The sequence below is a fragment of the Bos indicus genome, chromosome 22, assembly GCF_029378745.1.
Source record: "Bos indicus isolate NIAB-ARS_2022 breed Sahiwal x Tharparkar chromosome 22, NIAB-ARS_B.indTharparkar_mat_pri_1.0, whole genome shotgun sequence".
Classification (NCBI taxonomy): domain Eukaryota; kingdom Metazoa; phylum Chordata; class Mammalia; order Artiodactyla; family Bovidae; genus Bos; species Bos indicus.
The window spans coordinates 6,801,002-6,822,584 of record NC_091781.1 but is presented as its reverse complement, the minus strand read 5'-3'; the positions used below and the strand labels follow the sequence as shown (position 1 = coordinate 6,822,584).

At 44.2% G+C, this 21,583-nt stretch overlaps 1 protein-coding gene across 4 annotated transcripts in view; it reads right to left on the bottom strand.

The window, feature by feature from the left end:
- CMTM7 (CKLF like MARVEL transmembrane domain containing 7) overlaps positions 1–21,583 on the bottom strand; it is a 124,698-nt gene that overhangs the window by 55,075 nt on the left and 48,040 nt on the right. The window contains exon 5 of one of the 4 annotated variants that reach the window (XM_070777304.1): positions 1,846–20,929. The exons of the other annotated variants lie outside the window; for them this stretch is intronic. Within the exon in view, the coding sequence (XP_070633405.1) occupies positions 20,895–20,929 (35 nt within the window). The 3' untranslated portion in view covers positions 1,846–20,894. Of the gene's footprint in view, positions 1–1,845; positions 20,930–21,583 lie in introns of those variants that run through there. 4 annotated transcript variants of the gene reach the window in all.

Below are 21,583 nucleotides of genomic sequence, written 5' to 3'. Positions count from 1 at the left end.
GTCATGATGTGTACAGCAGAAACTAACATGACAATGTGAAGCAACTATACTCCAATAAATAAAATGGAACTAAATAAGACATTAGAAAAAGAAGTGTATAATAAACCCAAAATGAGGGAAATAATTAAAACCAAAGATCAGAAATCAACAACACTGGAAGCAGAAAACAACAGAGGAAATCAATAGGCCAAACTAGCCAAGAGAGTTTGGGTCTACTTATGCATTGTATTCAAATAATTTTATTCTTTAATTCATAAGGTGGAAAATTCATTTTTAGGATCTTAATATATTAGCCCTTGTACTAAACCATAATATCAAGTCACTATATTTATAAACTACCTAGGAGTTTATGAGTTTGACTGTTATAATAAGTGTTTTATAGCCCGTGAATTTTAGATTTCAATATAAAGCATGTGTTTTGGGGGGAAAAAAAAATCACTGACATGAGAAAATGCTATTTTAATTCTCCAACTCTTACCTATTACCCCTATCACTCAATCCCCAAAATTATGTGCTGGCCCCTCTACTGCCAACATAGTTTAAAAAAAACCCACTAGATTTATTGTGCTCAAACTCTCTTATTTACCAGGAAAGTATGCCAGAACTGCCAGGATGTCTTTTCCAGACTTTTAAAGGGCAACAGTCATCACTTGGTCTTAGGAGCCAAACACTAATGCAACTCTAAATAAAAGGCATACATTTATTTGCCTCTTTTACAGCAATTAGACTATTTATATTAACACTACCTATTATAACAAACTCTAACATATAAAGTTACATATATTCAACCTACATAAAAGCTATTATCTCATATGTTTTTATTACCGGTCAAATCCCTATAGTAATATTCATTCATTCCGCCTGCAATGCAGGATACCCCGGTTTGATTCCTGGGTCGAGAAGATCCCCTGGAGAAGTGATAGGCTACCCACTCCAGTATTCTTGGGCTTCCCTGGTGGCTCAGATGGTAAAGAATCTGCCTGCTGTGTGAAAGACCTGGGTTCGATCCCTGGGTTGGGAAGATCCCCTGGAAAAGGGCGTGGCAACCCACTCCAGTATTCTTGCCTGGAGAATCTCCATGGACAGAGGAGCCTGGCGGGCTACAGTCCATGGGGTCGTAAACAGACACGACTGAGGGACTAAGCACGGCACAGCAGGCCAAGAATGATTTCGAACGGACAATGAATCACTGTCCAAACCTTCAAATGATCATTTAACTTCAAAAGAGATGACGTCAATAATATTTGCATTAGTAGCTATACTTGTTACATGATTATAGAATTCTTAATATACACACAGACCCTAACATGAAACGATTTTTCAAATACTTCCTCCTCTTTCTAATTACAATACTAATTCTTGGTACTGCCAACAACCTTTTCCAATTTCTCACTGGATAAGGAGATGGAATTATTCCTTTTTACTGACTGCATGATGACATGGCCAAGCAGAAGCCAATCCAGCTGCCCTGCAAGCAATCTTTTTTTTTTTTCCCCCCACCTTTGATCCCACTAGGCTGCTCCTGGGATTTTAGTTCCCAGACCAAGGTTCAAATCTGGGCCCCAGCAATGACAGCCCAGAATCCTAACCACTAGGCCGTCAGGAAACTCCTCCCTCAAGTAATCTTATATAACTGCATGGGAAATACTGGATTTCTTGTATCAATTAGCATGACTCTTATTCAACTTAACATGAAATATACAACATATTTTTATGCTTAAATTACCCCAGCTTCCCTTCATAGGGCTTGTTTTCCAGCCGCAACTGGAAAATCCACCCCATTTGGCCTCCCTCCGTGAATTCCCTCAGCAAGAGTGTTTCCCCAACCCCACCCCCCCATTCAGCCCTGCTCCACTCAAGTGCAAGATGTGTCACAGGAATTTTTCTACTTACCCACTTTCACGCCCTAATAGAAAACAATAAGTTCATTCAAACAAGAACATATGCTTTGGAGCCATCACCACACTACTTACAGCCATGTGTGCATGTATGTGTGCTCAGTAGCTGGTGTCTTGTCCGACTCTGCGACCCTATGGACCCACCAGACTGGACTCATCCAAAATAACGTCCAAAAACTGGTTGCTTTCTCCACTTGAGCCAACTAGGCCTCTTTAAGGCAACGATGGCATGAGTCAACCTTACTGAGCTCCCTGCACACGTGTACACATGCCTTCTTCAAAGCCATAGCATTTGCAAGCTCCGGATCCATGCTCCACAATTTAAATGGTGAACAAGACATTCAAAAAACAGTAAGCTTATGGAAAGCCATACCTTTTCACCACAACCTCCCTCGTCGCCGAAGTCTTGCGAGAACAGGAAGCCTCGTCCTCACCGGTTCTTATTCCAAAGACCTGATGATGAAAACTGCTAACTCCTTGTAACCGATGCCTGAGCCCTGTTAACCACTCTCCTTACCACACTGCTCCCAGCTGTCTACAGCATGCAAATTTTCCTCCCACTCCCAGAACGACCTTGCTTCTCTCTCTTCTCAATGAAAATCACCTGCTCCTAATCCATTCCATCAAATGTCCATTAGCTGGAAGCATCTTCGCTGGATTCCTTCTCTCCAACACTATTCTCCCCCACAACAATTCCACAAATAACAATGCCTCGTTATTGGAAACGAGCTGCCCTGGCCGTGACTATTTTAGGTTTTATTCTGGCCCTAGAAATCAACCGTACTACCCCAAATCTAAAGTTGAATTATCGTTCAAACCTCTTCAAATTCTCTAACCTCTTAGGCTATTTTCCAATGATCCTGCACCGCCTCTTACTATCATTAAATTTTTCAGATAGCTAAAAATCAGTGTCATCACTTCTGACTACAACATGTTTTACCAAAATCCACCTCTCTTAGCCAAAGAAAAACCTCTACACTGTGTCAGACCAAAAATGCCTGAGGGAACTGTTTCCTCTCATTCCTCATTACTCTTCCCCAGCATAATTCTATTTAGTTACCAGAGTAACCTCCATCATGACTCCAACACCTATAAGCAGTTATCAGCCAATAACAATTACTAATCAAGTACTAAAATTGTACAACACAGCAATTGCTAGAGCATCATTGTGAAAAACCCAGAGTTAGTGGTATCATAAATGACCCAATGCCCTAGTTCATTAACCACAATCTCTACATCCTCATCCTTGAAAACAAAAAACCATTACAAATTCCGTCATTCATTCTGAAAGAAATTTGCCTAAAACAGCTTCAGTAGAGACGTGTGAGGCTGAGCTTTTCATTTGTTTACTTTTTAGGCTTCCATGGGTCTGTGGTTTATTTATAACCTTGGCCGCCTTTTTTAAATATTGAGTTGTTTCTTCCTCATTTGAGAGTTCTTTTATTATTATTGTCTGTGGAATCTTGATTCCCTTACCAGGAATCAAACCTGCACTCCCTACATTGGGAGGGCAGAATCTTAACCACTGGACCACCAGCAAAGTCTAGAAAGTTCTTTAAAAAAAAAACCACACAACTATTTTATATTGGAGTAAAGGTGATTAACAATGTGTTAGTTTCAGGTGTGCAGCAAAGTAATTCAGTTACACATGTATCTATTCTTTCACAAATTCTTTTCCCATTCAGGTTGTTACATAATACTGAGCAGAGTCCCCTGTGCTATACAGTAGGTCCTTGTAGGTTACCTATTTTTTAAAATAGCAGTGTGTACATGTACATCCTGAGAGTTCTTGACATTTTATAGATATGACCCTTTGTAACATGCCTTGGACGTCTCTTTTCCTATTCTGTGAAATATATTTTAACTTTGGTTCTGTAGTTACGTAGGCCAGAGATGTTCTCTATCTTCTAAAATATTTAAGGATTTTCACACCTTATATGTAGTACTTTGGTCCTGCCTTGATTTTTCCGTGTGGTGTGAGTATCTCATACCTTCTCATTGATTGTTTCAATGAACGACTCTGCTCCTCTAACAGAGTGTTGCTTTTCTCATATACCAGATTTATGGGTATGCATGGATCTGCTGCTGACTTTCTGTGACAATTTTACTATCCCTTGCTAATACCAAATAAAAATTTCTAAAAATCAAAGACCATAAAAACATTGTTACAGAGTGGGGCATTCCTAGGATGGCGGAGGAACAGGATGGGGAGACCACTTTCTCCACCACAAATTCATTGAAAGAACATTTGAACGCTGAGCAAATTCCACAAAACAACTTCTGAACGCTGGCCAGAGGACACCAGGCACCCAGAAAGGCAGCCTGTTGTCTTCGAAAGGAGGTAGGACAAAATATAAAAGGTAAAAAGAGAGACAAAAGAGGGACAGACACCCATCTCGGGGAGGGAGTCATAAAAGAGGAGAACTTTCCAAATACCAGGAAACCCTCTCATCCGTGGGTCTGTGGGGAGTTTTGGAATCTCAGAGGGCAACATAACTGGGAGGATAGATAATAAACCCACAGATTATGAGCCTAGGCAACTCCCAGCTGAGAAGTAGCCTAGACGCTCGCAGGGAGCATGCGCATGGAGGCGCGTGGGCTGCATTGCTTAGGATAAGGACAGGGACTGAATGCCCTGAGGGCAATCTGAGGGAGCAACCCAAACTGTGGGATGGCCAGAGAGAGAAAAAAGAGAGAGAACTATCCTGCGAAAAGCCCTAACCTAAGACACTGCTGGCCAGCTCACAGAACACAGGACTGAGCAAATACCAGGAGAGCTGGCCGGCTGCCGACCGGCCCATCCCCCACTGGAGACAGGGAGGCAGGCAGGGGGCAGCCAGAGCAGTAAAGGGGCAATCTCAGCCCCAGAGAGGGCAAACTGTGAGCAGGCTCCAGTTGCTAACCAAGTCTTCCTGGGATCCTGGATGGTTGACATCCACCAGAAGGGTCACAGTCAGAGATCGGATCCCCAGAAGAGACACACGGCACACCTGAGAGGGCGCTCCCGCTGAGCACGCAGGAAACCGAGCGGCTGGATGGGGGAGGCGATAAGACGCACCCCGACCTGGGGAGAGTGCGCTTGCCAAGCACCTGGTCACCTGAGCTGCTCGGACCTGGGAAGGACACAAAACGCAGGCCCAACCGAGTCTGCGCCTTTGTGGAGTACCCAAGAACCTGAACCTGAGTGGCTTAGACCTGGGAAGTGCACGCAACCCAGGGCCCGCTTTGGACAGTTCCCCTGCAGAGGAACCTGGAGCCTGAGCAGTGTAGACCGGGAAAGCACACACACCTGTGAGCGGGGGCAAACCCATTGTGGCCGAGACACTGCGGGCTCTCCCCACACACACCAGTGATGTTTGTTTGCCGCGTTCCTCCCTCCCCACAGCACGACTGAACAAGTGAGCCTAAATAAGTGACCACCACCGCCCCCTTGTGTCAGGGCAGAAATTAGACACTGAAGAGACCAGCAAACAGAAGGAAATAAACAGAGGGAATCACTTTGGAAGTGACAGGTTCAACAGATTAAAACCCTGCAGTTAGCACCAACTACAATGGAAGAGGCCTACAGATTTTGAGACGTATAAGGTAGAACAAGGAACTATCTGAAACTGAACTGACCCCACACTGCCTGCAACAGCTCCAGAGAAATTCCTAGATATATTCTTACTATTATCATTAAAAAATTTTTTTTTAATTAAGTCCTCTATTACTCCTTTAATTTTCATTTTTATAACCTATTACCTTGCAAAAAAAAAGACCCTATTTTAAAAGCAAACTTCATATATATATTTTATAATTTTTTTGATTTTGTTTTGTTTTTTTAATATTGTATTTTTGAGAGTCTAACGTCTACCCTAGATTTGTAATCTCTGCTTTTTGGTATTTGTTATCAGTTTTGTACCTTTAAGAATCTAATCTTCAGTACCCAATTTTACTTAGGAGTGTGATTACTGGCTTGATTGCCCTCTCCCCCTTTTGACTCTTTTTCTCCCCCAGGTCACCTCTATCTCCTCCCTCCCCCTTCGCTTCTCTACTTAACTCTGTGAATCTCTCTGGGTGTTCTGGGCTGCGGAGAACACTTAGGGAACTGATTGCTGGTTAGATTGGTCTCTCCCTTTTTGACTTCCCCTCTTCTCCTGGTCACCTCTCTCTCTCTCTCTCCTCCCTTTTCTCCTCTGTGTAACTCTGTGAATGTCTCTGAGTGTTCCAGACTGTGGAGAGCACATAGGGAATTGATTACTGGCTAGATTGTTCTCTCCCCTTTGATTCCCCCTCTTCTCCTCCTGGTCATCTCTATCTCCCTCCTCCCTCTTCTCTTCTCCATGTAACTCTGTGTACCTCTCTGGGTGTCCCTCACTGTGGAGAAACTTTTCATCATTAACCTAGATGTTTTGTCATCGGTGCTGTATGGATGGAGAAGTCTTGAGGCTACTGTAAGAATAAGACTGAAAGCCAGAGGCAGGAGGCTTAAATCCAAAACTTGAGGTCACCAGAAATCTCCTGACTCCAGGGAATATTAATCGACAAGAGCTCATCCAAAAGCCTCCATACCTACCCTGAAACCAAGCTCCACCCAAGAGCCAACAAGTTCCAGAGCAAGATATACCATGCTAATTCTCCAGCTAATTCTCCAGGAACACAGCCCTGAGCATTAAAATACAAGCTGCCCAAAGCCATGCCAAACCCATAGACACCCAAAAACTCACTACTGGACACTTCATTGCACTCCAGAGAGAAGAGATACAGCTCTACCCACCAGAACACAGATGCAAGCTCCCCTAATCAGGAAACACTGACAAGCCACTTATCCAACCTCACCCAAAGGGAGCAAGCTCCACAATAAAGAGGAACCACACACTTCCAGCCTACAGAAAGGCTACCCCAAACACAGCAATATAAACAAAACAAAAAGACAGAGAAATACTCAGCAGGTAAAGGAACATGATAAATGCCTGCCAAACCAAACCAAAGAGGAGGAGATAGGGTGTCTACCTGAAAAGGAATTCAGATTAGTGATAGTAAAGATGATCCAAAATCTTGAAAACAAAATGGAGTTACAGATAAATAGACTAGAGACAAAGATTGAGAAGATGCAAGAAATGTTTAACAAGGACCTATAAAATATAAACAAAAAGAGTAAATCAATAATGAATAATGCAATAACTGAGATCAAAAGCACTCTGGAGGGAACCAACAGTAGAATAACTGAGGTAGAAGATAGGGTAAGTGAGGTGGAAGACAGAATGGTGGAAATAAATGAAACAGAGAGGAAAAAAGAAAAAAGAATTAAAATAAATGAGGACAACCTCAGAGACCTTTGGGACAATGTTAAATGCAACATTAGAATCATAGGAGTCCCAGAAGAAGACAAAAAGAAAGGCCATGAGAAAATACTTGAGGAGATAACAGTTGAAAAATTCCCTAAAATGGGGAAGGAAATAGCCACCCAAGTTTAAGAAACCCAGAGAGTTCCAAGAAACCCAGACAGCTACAAACAGAATAAACCCAAGGCGAAACACCCCAAGACACATATTAATCAAATTAATGAAGAACACACACAAAAAGCAAATATTAAAAGCATCAAGGGAAAAGCAAAGCAACAAATAACACACAAGGGGATTCCCATAAGGATAACAGCTGATCTTTCAACAGACACTCTCAGGCCAGAAGGGAATGGGCGGACACACTTAAAAGTGATGAAAGAGAAAAACCTACAACCCTGATTACTATATCCAGCAAGGATCTCATTCAAATATGAAGAAGAAATCAAAAGCTTCACAGACAAGCAAAAGCTGAGAGAATTCAGCACCGCCAAACCAGCTCTCCAACAAATGCTAAAGGATCTTCTCTAGACACGAAATACAGAAAGGGTGTATAAACTCGAACCCAAAACAACAAAGTAAATGGCAACGGGATCATACTTCTCAAAAATTACCTTAAATGTAAATGGGTTGAATGCCCCAATCAAAAGACAGACTGGCTGAATGGATACAAAAACAAGACCCCTATATATGCTGTCTACAAGAGACCCACCTCGAAACAAGGGACACTCACAGACTGAAAGTGAAGGGCTGGAAAAAGATATTTCACGCAAATAGAAACCAAAAGAAAGCAGGAGTAGCAATACTCATATCAGATAAAATAGACTTTGAAATAAAGGCCGTGAAAAGAGACAAAAAAGGACACTACATAAGGATCAAAGGGTCAATCCAAGAAGATATAACAATTATAAATATATATGCACCCAACATAGGAGCCCTACAATATGCAAGGCAAATGCTAACAAGTATGAAAGGGGAAATTAACAGTAACACGATAATAGTGGGAGACTTTAATACCCCACTCACACCTGTGGATAGATCAACTAAACAGAAAATCAGCAAGGAAACACAAATTTTAAATGATACAATGGACCACTTAGACCTAATTGATATCTACAGGACATTTCACCCTAAAACAATGAATTTCACCTTTTTCTCAAGTGCACACGGAACATTCTCCAGGATACATCACATCCTGGGCCATACATCTAGCTTTGGTAAATTCAAAAAAATTGAAATCATTTCAAGCATCTTTTCTGATCACAGTGCAGTAAGATTAGATGTCAACTACAGGAAAAAAAAACTCTTAAAAATACAAACATATAGAGGCTAAACAACACGCTTCTGAATAACCAACAAATCACAGAAGAAATCAAAAAAGAAACAAAAATATGCATAGAAATGAAAATGAAAACACAACAACCCAAAACCTATGGGATTCAGTAAAAGCAGAGCTAAGGGGAAGGTTCATAGCAATACAAGCTTACCTCAAGAAACAAGAGAAACGTCAAATAAATAACCTAACTTTACACCTAAAGCAACTAGAAAAAGAAGAAATGAAGAACCCCAGGGTTAGTAGAAGGAAAGAACTCATAAAAATTAGGGAAGAAATAAATGAAAAAGAAACAAAGGAGACTATAGCAAAAATGAACAAAACTAAAAGCTGGTTCTTTGAGAAGATAAATAGAATAGACAGACCATTAGCCAGACTCATCAAGAAAAAAAGGGAGAAGAATCAAATCAACAAAATTAGAAATGAAAATGGAGAAATCACAACAGACAACACAGAAATACAAAGGATCATAAGAGAATACTATCAGCAACTATATGCCAATAAAATGGATGACTTGGAAGAACTGGACAAATTCTTAGAAAAGCATAAGTTTCCAAAACTGAACCAGGAAGAAATAGAAAATCTTAACAGACCCATCACAAGCACAGAAATTGGAACTATATCAGAGATCTTCCAACGAACAAAAGCCCAGGACCAGATGGCTTCAGAGGTGAATTCTACCAAAAATTTAGAGAAGAGCTAACACCTACCCTACTCAAACTCTTCCAGAAAATTGCAGAGGAAGGTAAACTGCCAAACTCATTCTATGAGGCCACCATCACCCTAATACCAAAACCTGACAAAGGTGCCACAAAAAAAGAAAACTACAGGCCAGTATCACTGATGAACATAGATGCAAAAATCCTTAACAAAATTCTAGCAACCAGAATCCAACAACATACTAAAAAGATCATACACCATGACCAAGTGGGCTTCATCCCAGGGATGCAAGGATTCTTCAACATTTGCAAATCAATCAATGTGATATACCACATTAACAAATTGAAAGATAAAACCCATATGATTATCTCAATAGATGCAGAGAAAGCCTTTGACAAAATTCAACATCCATTTATGATAAAAACCCTCCAGAAAGCAGGCATAGAAGGAACATACCTCAACATAATAAAAGCCATATATGATAAACCCACAGCAAACATCCTCAATGGTGAAAAATTAAAAGCATTTCCCCTAAAGTCCGGAACAAGACAAGGGTGCCCACTCCCACCACTACTATTCAACATAGTTTTGAAAGTTTTAGCCACAGCAATCAGAGAAGAAAAAGAAATAAAAGGAATCCAGATTGGAAAAAGAAGAGGTAAAATTCTGTTTGCAGATGACATGATCCTCTACATAGAAAACCTTAAAGACTCCACCAGAAAATTAATAGAGCTAATCAATGAATATAGTAAAGTTGCAGGATATAAAATTAACACACAGAAATCCCTTGGATTCCTATACACTAACAATGAGAAAACAGAAAGAGAAATTAAGGAAACAATTCCATTCACCATGGCAATGAAAAGAATAAAATACTTAGCAATAAATCTACTTAAAGAAACCAAAGACATATAGAAAACCATAAAACACTGATGAAAGAAATCAAAGATGATACAAATAGATGGAGAAATATACCATGTTCATGGATCGGAAGAATCAATACAGTGAAAATGAGTATACTACCCAAAGCACTGTATAGATTCAATGCAATCCCTATCAAGCTACCAGTGGTATTTTTCAGAGAACTAGAACAAATAATTTCACAATTTGTATGGAAATACAAAAAACCTCAAATAGCCAAAGCAATCTTGAGAAAGAATAGAACTAGAGGAATCAACCTGCCTAACTTCAGACTATACTACAAAACTACAGTCATTAAGACAGTATGGTACTGGCACAAAGACAAAAATATAGATCAATGGAACAAAATAGAAAGCCCAGAGATAAATCCATGCACCTATGGACACCTTATCTTTGATAAAGGAGGCAAGAATATACAATGGAGAAAAGACAATCTCTTTAACAAATGGTGCTGGGAAAACTGGTCAACCACTTGTAAAAGAATGAAACTAGAACACTTTCTAACACCATACACAAAAATAAACTCAAGATGGATTAAAGATCTAAATGTAAGACCAGAAACTAAAAAACTCCTAGAGGAAAACATAGGCAAAACACTCTCTGACATAAATCACAGCAGGATCTTCTATGACCCACATCCCAGAGTAATGGAAATAAAAGTAAAATAAACAAATCGGACCTAATTAAAGTTAAAACTTTTGCACAATGAAGGAAACTAATGCTGTGAAAAGACAGTGTTCAGAATGGGAGAAAATAATAGCAAATGAAGCAATGGACAAAGAATTAATCTCAAAAATATACAAGTAGCTCCTGCAGCTCAATTCCAGAAAAATAAACTACCCAATCAAAAAATGGGCCAAAGAACTAAACAGACATTTCTCCAAAGAAGACATACAGATGGCTAACAAACACATGAAAAGATGCTCAACATCACTCATTATCAGAGAAATGCAAATCAAAACTACAATGAGGTACCATCTCATGCTGGTCAGAATGGCTGCTATCAAAAAGTCTACAAAGAATAAATGCTGGAGAGGGTGCAGAGAAAAGGGAATCAACACTCTTATACTGTTGGTGGGAAGGCAAACTAGTACAGCCACTATGGAGAACAGTCTGGAGATTCCTCAAAAAACTGGAAATAGAACTGCCATACGACCCAGCAATCCCAGTGCTGGGCATACACACCAAGGAAACCAGAATTGAAAGAGACACGTGTAGCCCAATGTTCATCGCAGCACTGTTTACAATAGCCAGGACATGGAAGCAACCTAGATGTCCATTAGCAGATGAGTGGATAAGAAAGCTGTCGTACATATACACAATGGAATATTACTCAGCCATTAAAAAGAATGCATTCCAATCAGTTCTAATGAGGTGGATGAAACTGGAGCCGATTATACAGAGTGAAATAAGTCAGAAAGAAAAACACCAATACAGTATATTAATGCATATATATGGAATTTAGAAAGATGGTAACAATGACCCTATATGTGAGACAGTAGAAGAGACACAGATGTAAAGAACAGACTTTTGGACTCTGTGGGAGAAGGTGAGGGTGGGATGATTTGAAAGAATAGCATTGAAACATGTGTATTACCATATGTGAAATAGATTGCCAGTTCAGGTTTGATGCATGAGATGGCACTCAGGGCCAGTGCACTGAGATGACCCTGAGGGATGGGATGGGGAGGGAGGTTCAGGATGGGGGACACACGTATACCCAAGGCTGATTCATGTCAATGTATGACAAAAACCACTACAATATTTTAAAGTAATTAGCCTCCAATTAAAATAAAATTAAAAAAAAGATTGTCATACAATGTGAAGTCCAAAAAAGACAAATGTATAATACTGCTTATATTGTGGAATCTAGAAAAAATGGTACAAATGAACTTATTTGCAAAGCAGAAATAAAGTCACAAATGTAAAAATACAAACTTATCTTTACCAAGGGAGGAAGAGGTGAGATGAATTGGGAGATTGGGGTCAACATATACACACTACTCGGTAAAAAACAGATAGCTAATGAGAAGAACTGTACAAAAAAGATCTTCATGACGAAGATAATCATGATGGTGTGATCACTCATCTAGAGCCAGACAGCCTGGAATGTGAAGTCAAGTGGGCCTTAGAAAGCATCACTACGAACAAAGCTAGTGGAGGTGATGGAATTCCAGTGGAGCTATTTCAAATCCTGAAAGATGATGCTATGAAAGTGCTGCACTCAATATGCCAGCAAATTTGGAAAACTCAGCAGTGGCCACAGGACTGGAAAAGGTCACTTTTCATTCCAATCTCAAAGAAAGGCAATGCCAAAGAATGCTCAGACTACTGCACAATTGCACTCATCTCACATGCTAGTAAAGTAATGCTCAAAATTCTCCAAGCCAGGCTTCAGCAATATGTGAACCGTGAACTTCCAGATGTTCAAGGTGGATTTAGAAAAGGCAGAGGAACCAGAGATCAAATTGCCAACATCTGCTGGATCATTGAAAAAGCAAGAGAGTACCAGAAAAACATCTATTTCTGCTTTATTGACTATGCCAAAGCCTTTGACTGTGTGGATCACAAGAAACTGTGGAAAATTCTTCAAGAGATGGGAATACCAGACCACCTGACCTGCCTCTTGAGAAACCTATATGCAGGTCAGGAAGCAACAGTTAGAACTGGACATGGAACAACAGACTGGTTCCAAATAGGAAAAGGAGTCCGTCAAGGCTGTATATTGTCACCCCGCTTATTTAACTTATATGCAGAGTACATCATGAGAAACACTGGGCTGGATGAAGCGCAAGCTGGAATCAAGATTGCTGGGAGAAATATCAATAACCTCAGATATGCAGGTGACACCAGCCTTAGGGCAGAAAGTGAAGAGGAACTCAAAAGCCTCCTGATGAAAGTGAAAGTGGAGAGTGAAAAAGTTGGCTTAAAGCTCAACATTCAGAAAACGAAGATCATGGCATCTGGTCCCATCACTTCATGGGAAATAGATGGGGAAACAGTGGAAACAGTGTCAGACTTTATTTTTGGGGGCTCCAAAATCACTGCAGATGGTGACTGCAGCCATGAAATTAAAAGACACTTACTCCTTGGAAGAAAAGTTATGACCAACCTAGATAGCATATTGAAAAGCAGAGACATTACTTTGCCAACAAAGGTCCATCTAGTCAAGGCTGTGGTTTTTCCAGTGGTCATGTATGGATGTGAGAGTTGGACTGTGAAGAAAGCTGAGCGCCGAAGAATTGATGCTTTTGAACTGTGTAGCTGGAGAAGACTGTTGAGAGTCCCTTGGACTGCAAGGAGAGCCAACCAGTCCATTCTAAAGGAGATCAGCCCTGGGTGTTCTTTGGAAGGAATGATGCTAAAGCTGAAACTCCAGTACTTTGGCCACCTCATGCAAAGAGTTGACTCATTGGAAAAGACTGATGCTGGGAGGGATTGGGGGCAGGAGGAAAAGGGGAAGACAGAGGATGAGATGGCTGGATGGCATCACTGACTCGATGGACGTGAGTCTGAGTGAACTCCGGGAGTTGGTGATGGACAGGGAGGCCTGGCATGCTGCAATTCATGGAGTCACAAAGAGTTGGACACGACTGAGCGACTGAACTGAATGAGAATGAACTGTATAGCTCATGGAACTCTACTCGATTCTATGTGATGACCTAAAATAGGAAGGAATGCAAAAAAAGAGACAAAATATATGTATATATGTATATAGCTGATCCACTTTGCTTACAGTAGAAACTAATACAACATTGTAAAGCAACTATACTCCAATAAAAAAATTTTTTAAAGCCCAGGAGCTAGAATCAGTATATTTTTCTATTGTGCAGTCTTTTTGAGCCATTTCTCCAATAAGCTCCCAAAATAAGAAGAAATGAACCTCCAGGACCTTCCATGCTTGTCTTGATTGGCCGCTGGCCCTTGGGACCCTGCAGCAGGTTAGGTGAAGGTGAGATTTTCAACATCATGAGAACTAGAATATTAGGGGAAGGACATGTGAAACTGCTGGTCCATGTTTGTAAGAGAAAAAAAGAGTTACTCATTTCCCCTGGACCTCAGTGCACTTCTGGGGTCAGCCATGTTCACACCTGATCAGCTGAGATGTGTCACCTCCACATCAGGGATGATCCAAATCATCTTCCTTTCTGGTCCAGGAATTGCTACTTTTCAATGGCATAGACAGTGGGCAGGGGAGGGTGACCATAGAATATCTGGATCAAAGTGGTCAAGTTTATCTACGTAGATTTGAACAAAATGAAACATCCACCCATCCACCTGCTGAGATCAAAGCAGGTGCAAAAGCCCTTGAATGCCTAGGAGCTCAGGTAGACAGAGGGGCCAGTCACTCTTGTGCAAGCTGCCAATAGGTGAAGACAGACCAGGTGGCCCTGTGGGAGTCCTCATTGAGGACTCTAGGATAGTGGACCAACGATACAAGTTTTTGCAGTGAAGACTTACTTCCACGATTCCTCACTAGGCATCTCAAGCTTTATGGTGGTTCCATTACAACTATGATGGACTTGAGCACAGTCCGCTGGTCTGCAGTAGAGGTGATGGCTCCGCCTGCAATGCAGGAGAGCCGGGTTTGATCCCTGGGTCAGGAAGATCTCCTGGAGAAGGAAATGGCAACCCACTCCAGTATTCTTGCCTGGGAAAACCCATGGACAGAGGAGCCTGGCAGGCTATAGTCCATGGGGTCGCTTGCAACTTAGCGACTAAACAGCAGCAAGAGGTAATGGCCACACGTGTTGGCTTTTCCACATATGTTTGTCTCAACACTGTTCTCTAGGTGTGGTTACTTCATATAACTATACATATAATGTAAATGTTGAATCTGAAAACTGCTATGTTTCCAAGGGGAGGTCATCCAATATATGGGATCTCTTTAAGAGTCCAGTCCTGGGGGGCCCAAAGACCTGACCATTAAAGCTGGGTCATAAGTGACAGTCCATGAGCTGATACACAGATATTGTTCACTGATTCCTGGGAGACCAGGGGTGGGCAGTGCACTGACTAGAAAGTTCCACGTGAAATTCAGCTCATCACATGGGACACCCACTGCTGCAGGCCATCAACCGTTTGCCTTCACTGAAAGGCTCTAGCATTATAGAGGACCTGCTCACCTTGGAGCAGGGTGGGCTTCTTCACTGATTCTTGTCAGCTGGCTTTCATGAGACTAGTACTCCATAAGGGAAGACACCTGTGGGTGAAGTCAGAGGCTTAGGGACTGGGCTTAATTGCAAGATCCATAGTGTTTTCACGACAGAACTTCCTAGAGCTCATCCCACCTACGGAATTTAGCTCAGATTTGCAGGATGTCAAGTTGGAGGCTGTTTTGACCAGAGGTTAGTCACGTTCACAGTCGCTTCTCAATGGCAGGAGGAAATTCTCAAAATCAGAAGCTCAACCACACACGTTAAAAAAAATGGTAGCTGTGAGGTGACGGACGTGTTAACCTGACTGTGGTAATCATTCACACAGTAGACATATGTCAAATCACCACACTATCTCCTTTAAATATGTAACATTTTATTTGTCTATTATATTTTTTGCCAAAATTTCTTCAACCTCTATGTTCTTCTGGTTTGTCAGATCAGATCAGCCGCTCGGTCGTGTCCGACTCTTTTTGACCCCGTGAATCGCAGCACGCCAGGCCTCCCTGTCCATCACCAACTTCTGGAGTTCACTGAGACTCACGTCCATTGTCTATTATACTTTTTATTAAAACACCACCACCAGCTCAGAGGGCCAGGAGAACCAGAGGAGCCGTCATAGTAAAAGGCCTCCATCAGCTGTGCAATGAGTAACAGGCACCTGTTACTCACTGGTCTGAAGGAGGTGCTAGGGTACAGTGCATAAAGCACTTCCAAGATTATTGGGTATCGGGGCCCTCATTCAAATACGGCCACAGGTCTGACGTCTCGGGGTGGAGCTTACAGGAATATTCCCAGGTGTAGGATGTACTGTCTCTAATTAGACAATATGCAAAGGGGCCAGTGGAGCTGGGATTTTTGCCATAAATTGTGGTTACCACCAAGTTGCTTGTTAACTGATTGTGAAACGTCTCTTTGAGTTGTGATGCAGCTCTTAAGATGGCTACTTGGAAGGCAGCTGAGGGGAGCGTGGGTCACTAAGCAAAAGCGTTTGGCCTGTGAAACCGTTACAGAGACGCCTGCACACCCACCAACAGTTCACATGATAACAAGTTGTGTCCAAACACTGAAGCTCTCTCACTGGAGAATTCAGGGCCATGAGTGTATTGTGCGCTACGCCAGGTAGAAGCAAACTCGCCGCCACCCCCGCCCCCACTTAAAAAATAAACTGTTGGCCATACCTCAGACTGAAGACTAAGAGCCAGGTATGAGGGAAGTGGCAGTTCCGTCCACGTTGGAAGCGTCGAGCGTGGCAGAAATGAACGAGGCCACCTTCTTCCCTAAGCACCCAGAGTCCATAGTAAAGCTCCCGGCTTTCATCGGCCTGACAGAGGGGGTGCAGCTCCCAAGGAAGCGTGGAAACTCCGTGCTGCACCCCTGGCCATCCAAAACCTCAGGTGAAAAGACCGTGCACCCTTTCTTCTCCCAGGAAGAAGGCGCTGTCTCAAATGTTATGCTCGGCGAACTTTACAGGGAAACGCCTATCCTGGAACTTGCATGTGACCCTTAGAAGACCCTTAGCAGGTTCTTACGAAAGAGAGGCAAGCACAGTCCAGACCAAAGCCAACCAAAGAACCCCCCGCAAAACTACAGCTAGTATTCCGTAAGTTCAGGAATATGCAGGGCTTCCCCCTGGGTGGGGTGAATCCGGAGAGACGATCCATACCTGAATTTTGTCCCTGCTTGTCCCATGGCTTTGGTTCACCTGGCCTGAGGGGAGTCAGCTCGCACCGAGTAGGTCTTCGCACGCAGGACTCGAGGACTCACTCCAGGCTCTCGTGTCGCAGGCAGGCTCACGACTCCTCTGGTCCGCTCTGCCCGCCCATTTTAACTCTGTCAATCACCTGTCTTGGCTATTGTAAAATAGATTCATCTGTGTAGCAGTTTTCCTGGGTTGCCTTCTTCCTGGCATTCAGTGGCCTCCTTACCCAGGAATTTTATTTGGAAGGTGACTCACTTCTTGTTCAAACGACTTGCTCGTTTGAGAATCTTGGTGGCTTTACGCCCACCCACTTCTTGCAGGGGCCCTGGGGGGTTGTCCCTGGCCGTTCACCACTCCCTCCAGGCTATTTTCTTTCCTTGGAAGAGTCAGATGCTCCGAGCTCCAACCACTGGGGTCAGCAACCTTCCCTACTGTCTTCCAAGGTCGCCCCTGAGTAAGGCAGTTAGTTGGTGCAGCTGTGGCCTATTTTTGGCTTGTACTCACAGACCCAGATGGACCACCTACCTGGGCAGTGAAGCCAGTAGGAAGCTGCCGAATGGACCACCCTGTGTGATCGTTTGCAGGGTCCCATGGGAGACACTATAAAATCTGCCTCAGGACAGTCTGGGCTTCCCTAGTGGCTCAGACGGTAAAGAATCCACCTGCAATGCAGGAGACCTGGGTTTCATGCCTGGTTGGGAAGATCCCCTGGAGAAGGGCATGGCAACCAACTCCAGTATTCTTGCCTGGAGAATCCCATGGACAGAGGAGCCTGGCGTGGATAGAGGAGTCTGGCGGCCTACAATCCACAGGGTCGCAAAGAGTCGGCTGAGCAGCTAAACACAGGCCAGTCTGTCTCGGGTGAGGAGGACAAATGTACCCACTGACTGCTGTGTCCAATTAGCCAGCATCCCCCTACGGGCAGGAACTCTCCTAACTGCGGGCTGCACACCCATGGCGGGGTCCACAGGAAAGCTCTGGTGTGGCAGTCAAAAGCTGTCAGTGAAGCCTGCGGCCCAGCTCTTTGCTTGCCCTGGAGTGAAACTGGTCACAGCCTTTGCGGGGCAGACACGTGGTCCTTGTCTGGATTAAGAGATAGTGTGAAAAAGGGCCGAGAGGATGCTAAGTGTTGCCTGAAAGGAGGTGGGGGCGGGGGGTGGTGTGTCTGTTACAGCAACACAATGAAAGGATGACATACGGCATGGGGTCCTTTTCGTTTAATTATAAAGAACTGCCATACTTATCTGCACTTTTTAGGCAATACATCGAGTGAAACTAGAATTATGCGGTAAGAAAAGCAAAGGTGTGGTGAATGGAGATTTCGAAAGAAAGGAGAACTAGGAGCGGGGATGGGGTGAGAGGCGTGTAGTTAAATGTGGTCAGAAGCCGGTGATCAGCGCGTGAGCATCATTAACTAGGGAATTATGATGCGTCTGAGTGCCTGAGGTTCCAAGAAAACCTGCAAGTTGTGCTTCTTTCTGATCCCGAACCCTGGATTCGGATGTCTCGGCTTTCCGGGCCTGGCAGCGGCGCTCCCCACGGCCACCAGAAGGCGGCGCTGCGGGCGCGGGGAGCCGAGCAGCCACCGGCGGGGCCGGGTGCTTCTCCGCAGAAGGAAACCGAGCCCGCGGGGAGCAGTGGCGACGCCCAGAGGCGCTCCCCGGGGAGGGCTCCGCCCGAGCGGGCGCAGGAAGCCGCTGACTTCCTGCGCCCCCGCCCCTCCCCTGCCTGCCCGAGGACCGCCGCTAGGAGTCGGGGGTGCTCTGCAAACCAGCTGCAGCCAGCCCACGCAAGTTTTGTTTGGCCTGAAAATCCAGATTTCTGCTTCTCTCAGACACGTGGGGCTTCTGGCGACCCCGGCGGCGCTTGCGGCCGCCCCTCCACGTGCATCCCCGGCCTGGTGTTTCTTTTTCCTTTTTTGATAGTTTCGACCAGATCAATAGCTTTCTGGCTATTGACTGTTTAATCCCTCTTCAGAACTGAATCCGGCGCAACACTTCATACTAGCGTTTCCTTTTCTGTACAACTCTATATAGAGTTAATCATGGTCTCTTTTTGACAGTGAATCCCCAACAAGCTACCAGTTGCCTCAGTCTCCTTAGGACAAGGTTCAGAGGCATCAGGTATGGTCACCACGGCCTCCTGAGGAAGTTTCTCCCGCTGTTTTGCCTTCTCCAACCTGGACTGGTCGCCCTGTCCATTCGTCTGGTGTCTAGTGGGCAGCCTGGCAGCTCCCGTCAGCTCCAGGGGTGCCTTTTTTTTTAAAGCAGAGAAGTCCCCCTTGTCAATAGAAACCACATCAAATTCCATTATATAAAACTGAAAATATGGCATCCATATAAATTATTCATTTACATTTATAACACTTATAATGAAATCAGTCTATAAGAGTAATGACGTTAATTGGAACAGCATGCCAATTGGAGGAAGGCGCTAAATGGGGCTGTAGCCTCTTCTGTTCATTCATCTACCTGCTTTTGTGGCTGGAGGTGGAGGAAGCCTGGCTCTTCCAGGATATCCTGGAAGGTTCTCAGAAGCTCACCTCCCATTCCTGGTGTCTCCCTGGACCAGCCAAGGTGTAAGGCCAGCCTTCTCCTAGGGCTGTGTGAGGCGGGGTTCCCACTGTCAGTGTCATCAATAACAGAGGAGTGTACATCTTAAGATGTTAATATATATTTTGCACATAACATCAACATCCAGGGACTTCGTTGATGGCCCAGTGGTAAACATTCTGCCTTGCAATGTAGGTTCAATCCCTGGTTGGGGAACTAAGATCCCACATGCCTCGGGCAACTAAGCCTGTGTTCTGCAACTACTGAGCCTTGATGCCACAAATATAGAGTTCGAGTGCACAAGGAAAAGATCCTAGTGCCTCAACTAAGACCTGACCCAGCCAAATTAATGAGTTAATTTAAAAAATAGGATAACTTTAAAAAATTTAAAATAAAAATTGACCTCTGTGAGCCCCTGTTCACTGCTACAGTCCAGAAACCACCCTACAGTGGGGAAGAAGTGGGACCCAAAGGCCTGCAGTATCTCCATGGCAACAGAAGGTAGCAACCCAGGCTAGGGACGAGGCTTGGGAGGTGGTGGCACAGGGAGTGGGCCAGCTTTGGGTCACCTGAGTATCCTGACTGAAGGCTCAGGCTGAGGACAGAGCCTTCAAGTCCAGGCTGAGCCTCCAGGTCCAGGGTGAGGACCTGGACTCAAACCCCATCTCCAGCCCTGACCTCATGTGCCCTCGCCTTTCTCCTGGGGTCTCCCCCCTCCTCCTCCCGGCCTTCGGGACAGGTGGGCTTCCTCATGGGGCCCCTGGAGGAAGGGCCAGTTCTGTGGCTACACCTGGGAGCCTCACTGAGCAGAAGTCTTTTCTTGTGGATGGTGAGAAACGTCTGTGCAGAGGCCTGCCCAATGGAGGGCACCACCCCACCTTCCAGGTCCCTCCCCAGGGCTCTGCCGCTTGTTCATGGGAGACCATGTGGGCCGACCCACTTTGGTCTCACCTCCCAGGGTCCCTGGTGTCAACACCCTTTCCTAGGCCTGCAGTGGTCATGATGAGTGAAAACTGGCTCTTGGTCCTTGGGGCAGGTCCCCACAGGTCCCATGCAACCTGAAGTGGAAGTGAGGAGTCCTAACCATCCTCCCACTATGGGTCCAAATGTCCCTCCTCTCATATCTCCGCTTGGTCCTGCCTGGCTGGGACTGCTTGGTGGGTCACCTCCCTGCACTAGGAGCTGGGGTGGTGGGGGCAGAGTTTGGCTTACTCGTGGGCACTGCCCCTGAGATGACAGACCTGTATTCTCTAGACCTGCAAGAAGGCTTAGCTGTTAGAACACGGTGCTGCCTCTGCTGGGCTGTAGGTGGGCATCTCTGTCTTTCTCCATTTCCCAAGAAGCTTGTCAGTTACTTAGGAGCCTTAGACAGAAGGTCCTGCATTGCTTTAAGAGAAGAAAAACTCTTGGTGAGATATACGTAACAGAAAAGCTAACCATTTAAACAATTTTTAGGCATTAATTACATTCAGATTAATGTGCAGCCGTCACCACCATCTCCAGAATGTATTTTTTTTTCTTTTGGTGGCATGTGAGTTCTTAGTTCCCCAACCAGGAATCAAACTTGCAGCCCCTGCAGTGGAAGCAAAGAGCCTACCCATTGGGCTACCAAGGAAGACCCAACCAGAACAGAATATTTTCACCCTCCCAAACAGAAACTGTACCTACCCATTAAATACTCCCAATTCCGCCCTCCAGACTCTGGAGGCAACCAATCGCCATTTTACTTTCTGTCTCTGTGAATTTTGCCTACTCTAGGCACCTCATGTAACTAAAATCATACAGTCTTTGTCCTTTCATGTCTGGCTCGCTTCACTTAATATAATGTCTTCAAGGTTCATCCATGGTGTACCATGTGTCAGAATTTCCCGCTTTCTTAAGGCTGCCCAAGTTGCTTTTGAGTCTTATGTGAATTATGCTGGTTTCCACCCTCAGTGTACTTTGAAAATACACAAGTCTTCTGAGGCCAGGATGACATGCATTCTTTCCTCCTCTCCCCTCTGGTGGGCATAGGAACCTAGTGGGTCCCCAGGTAGCACG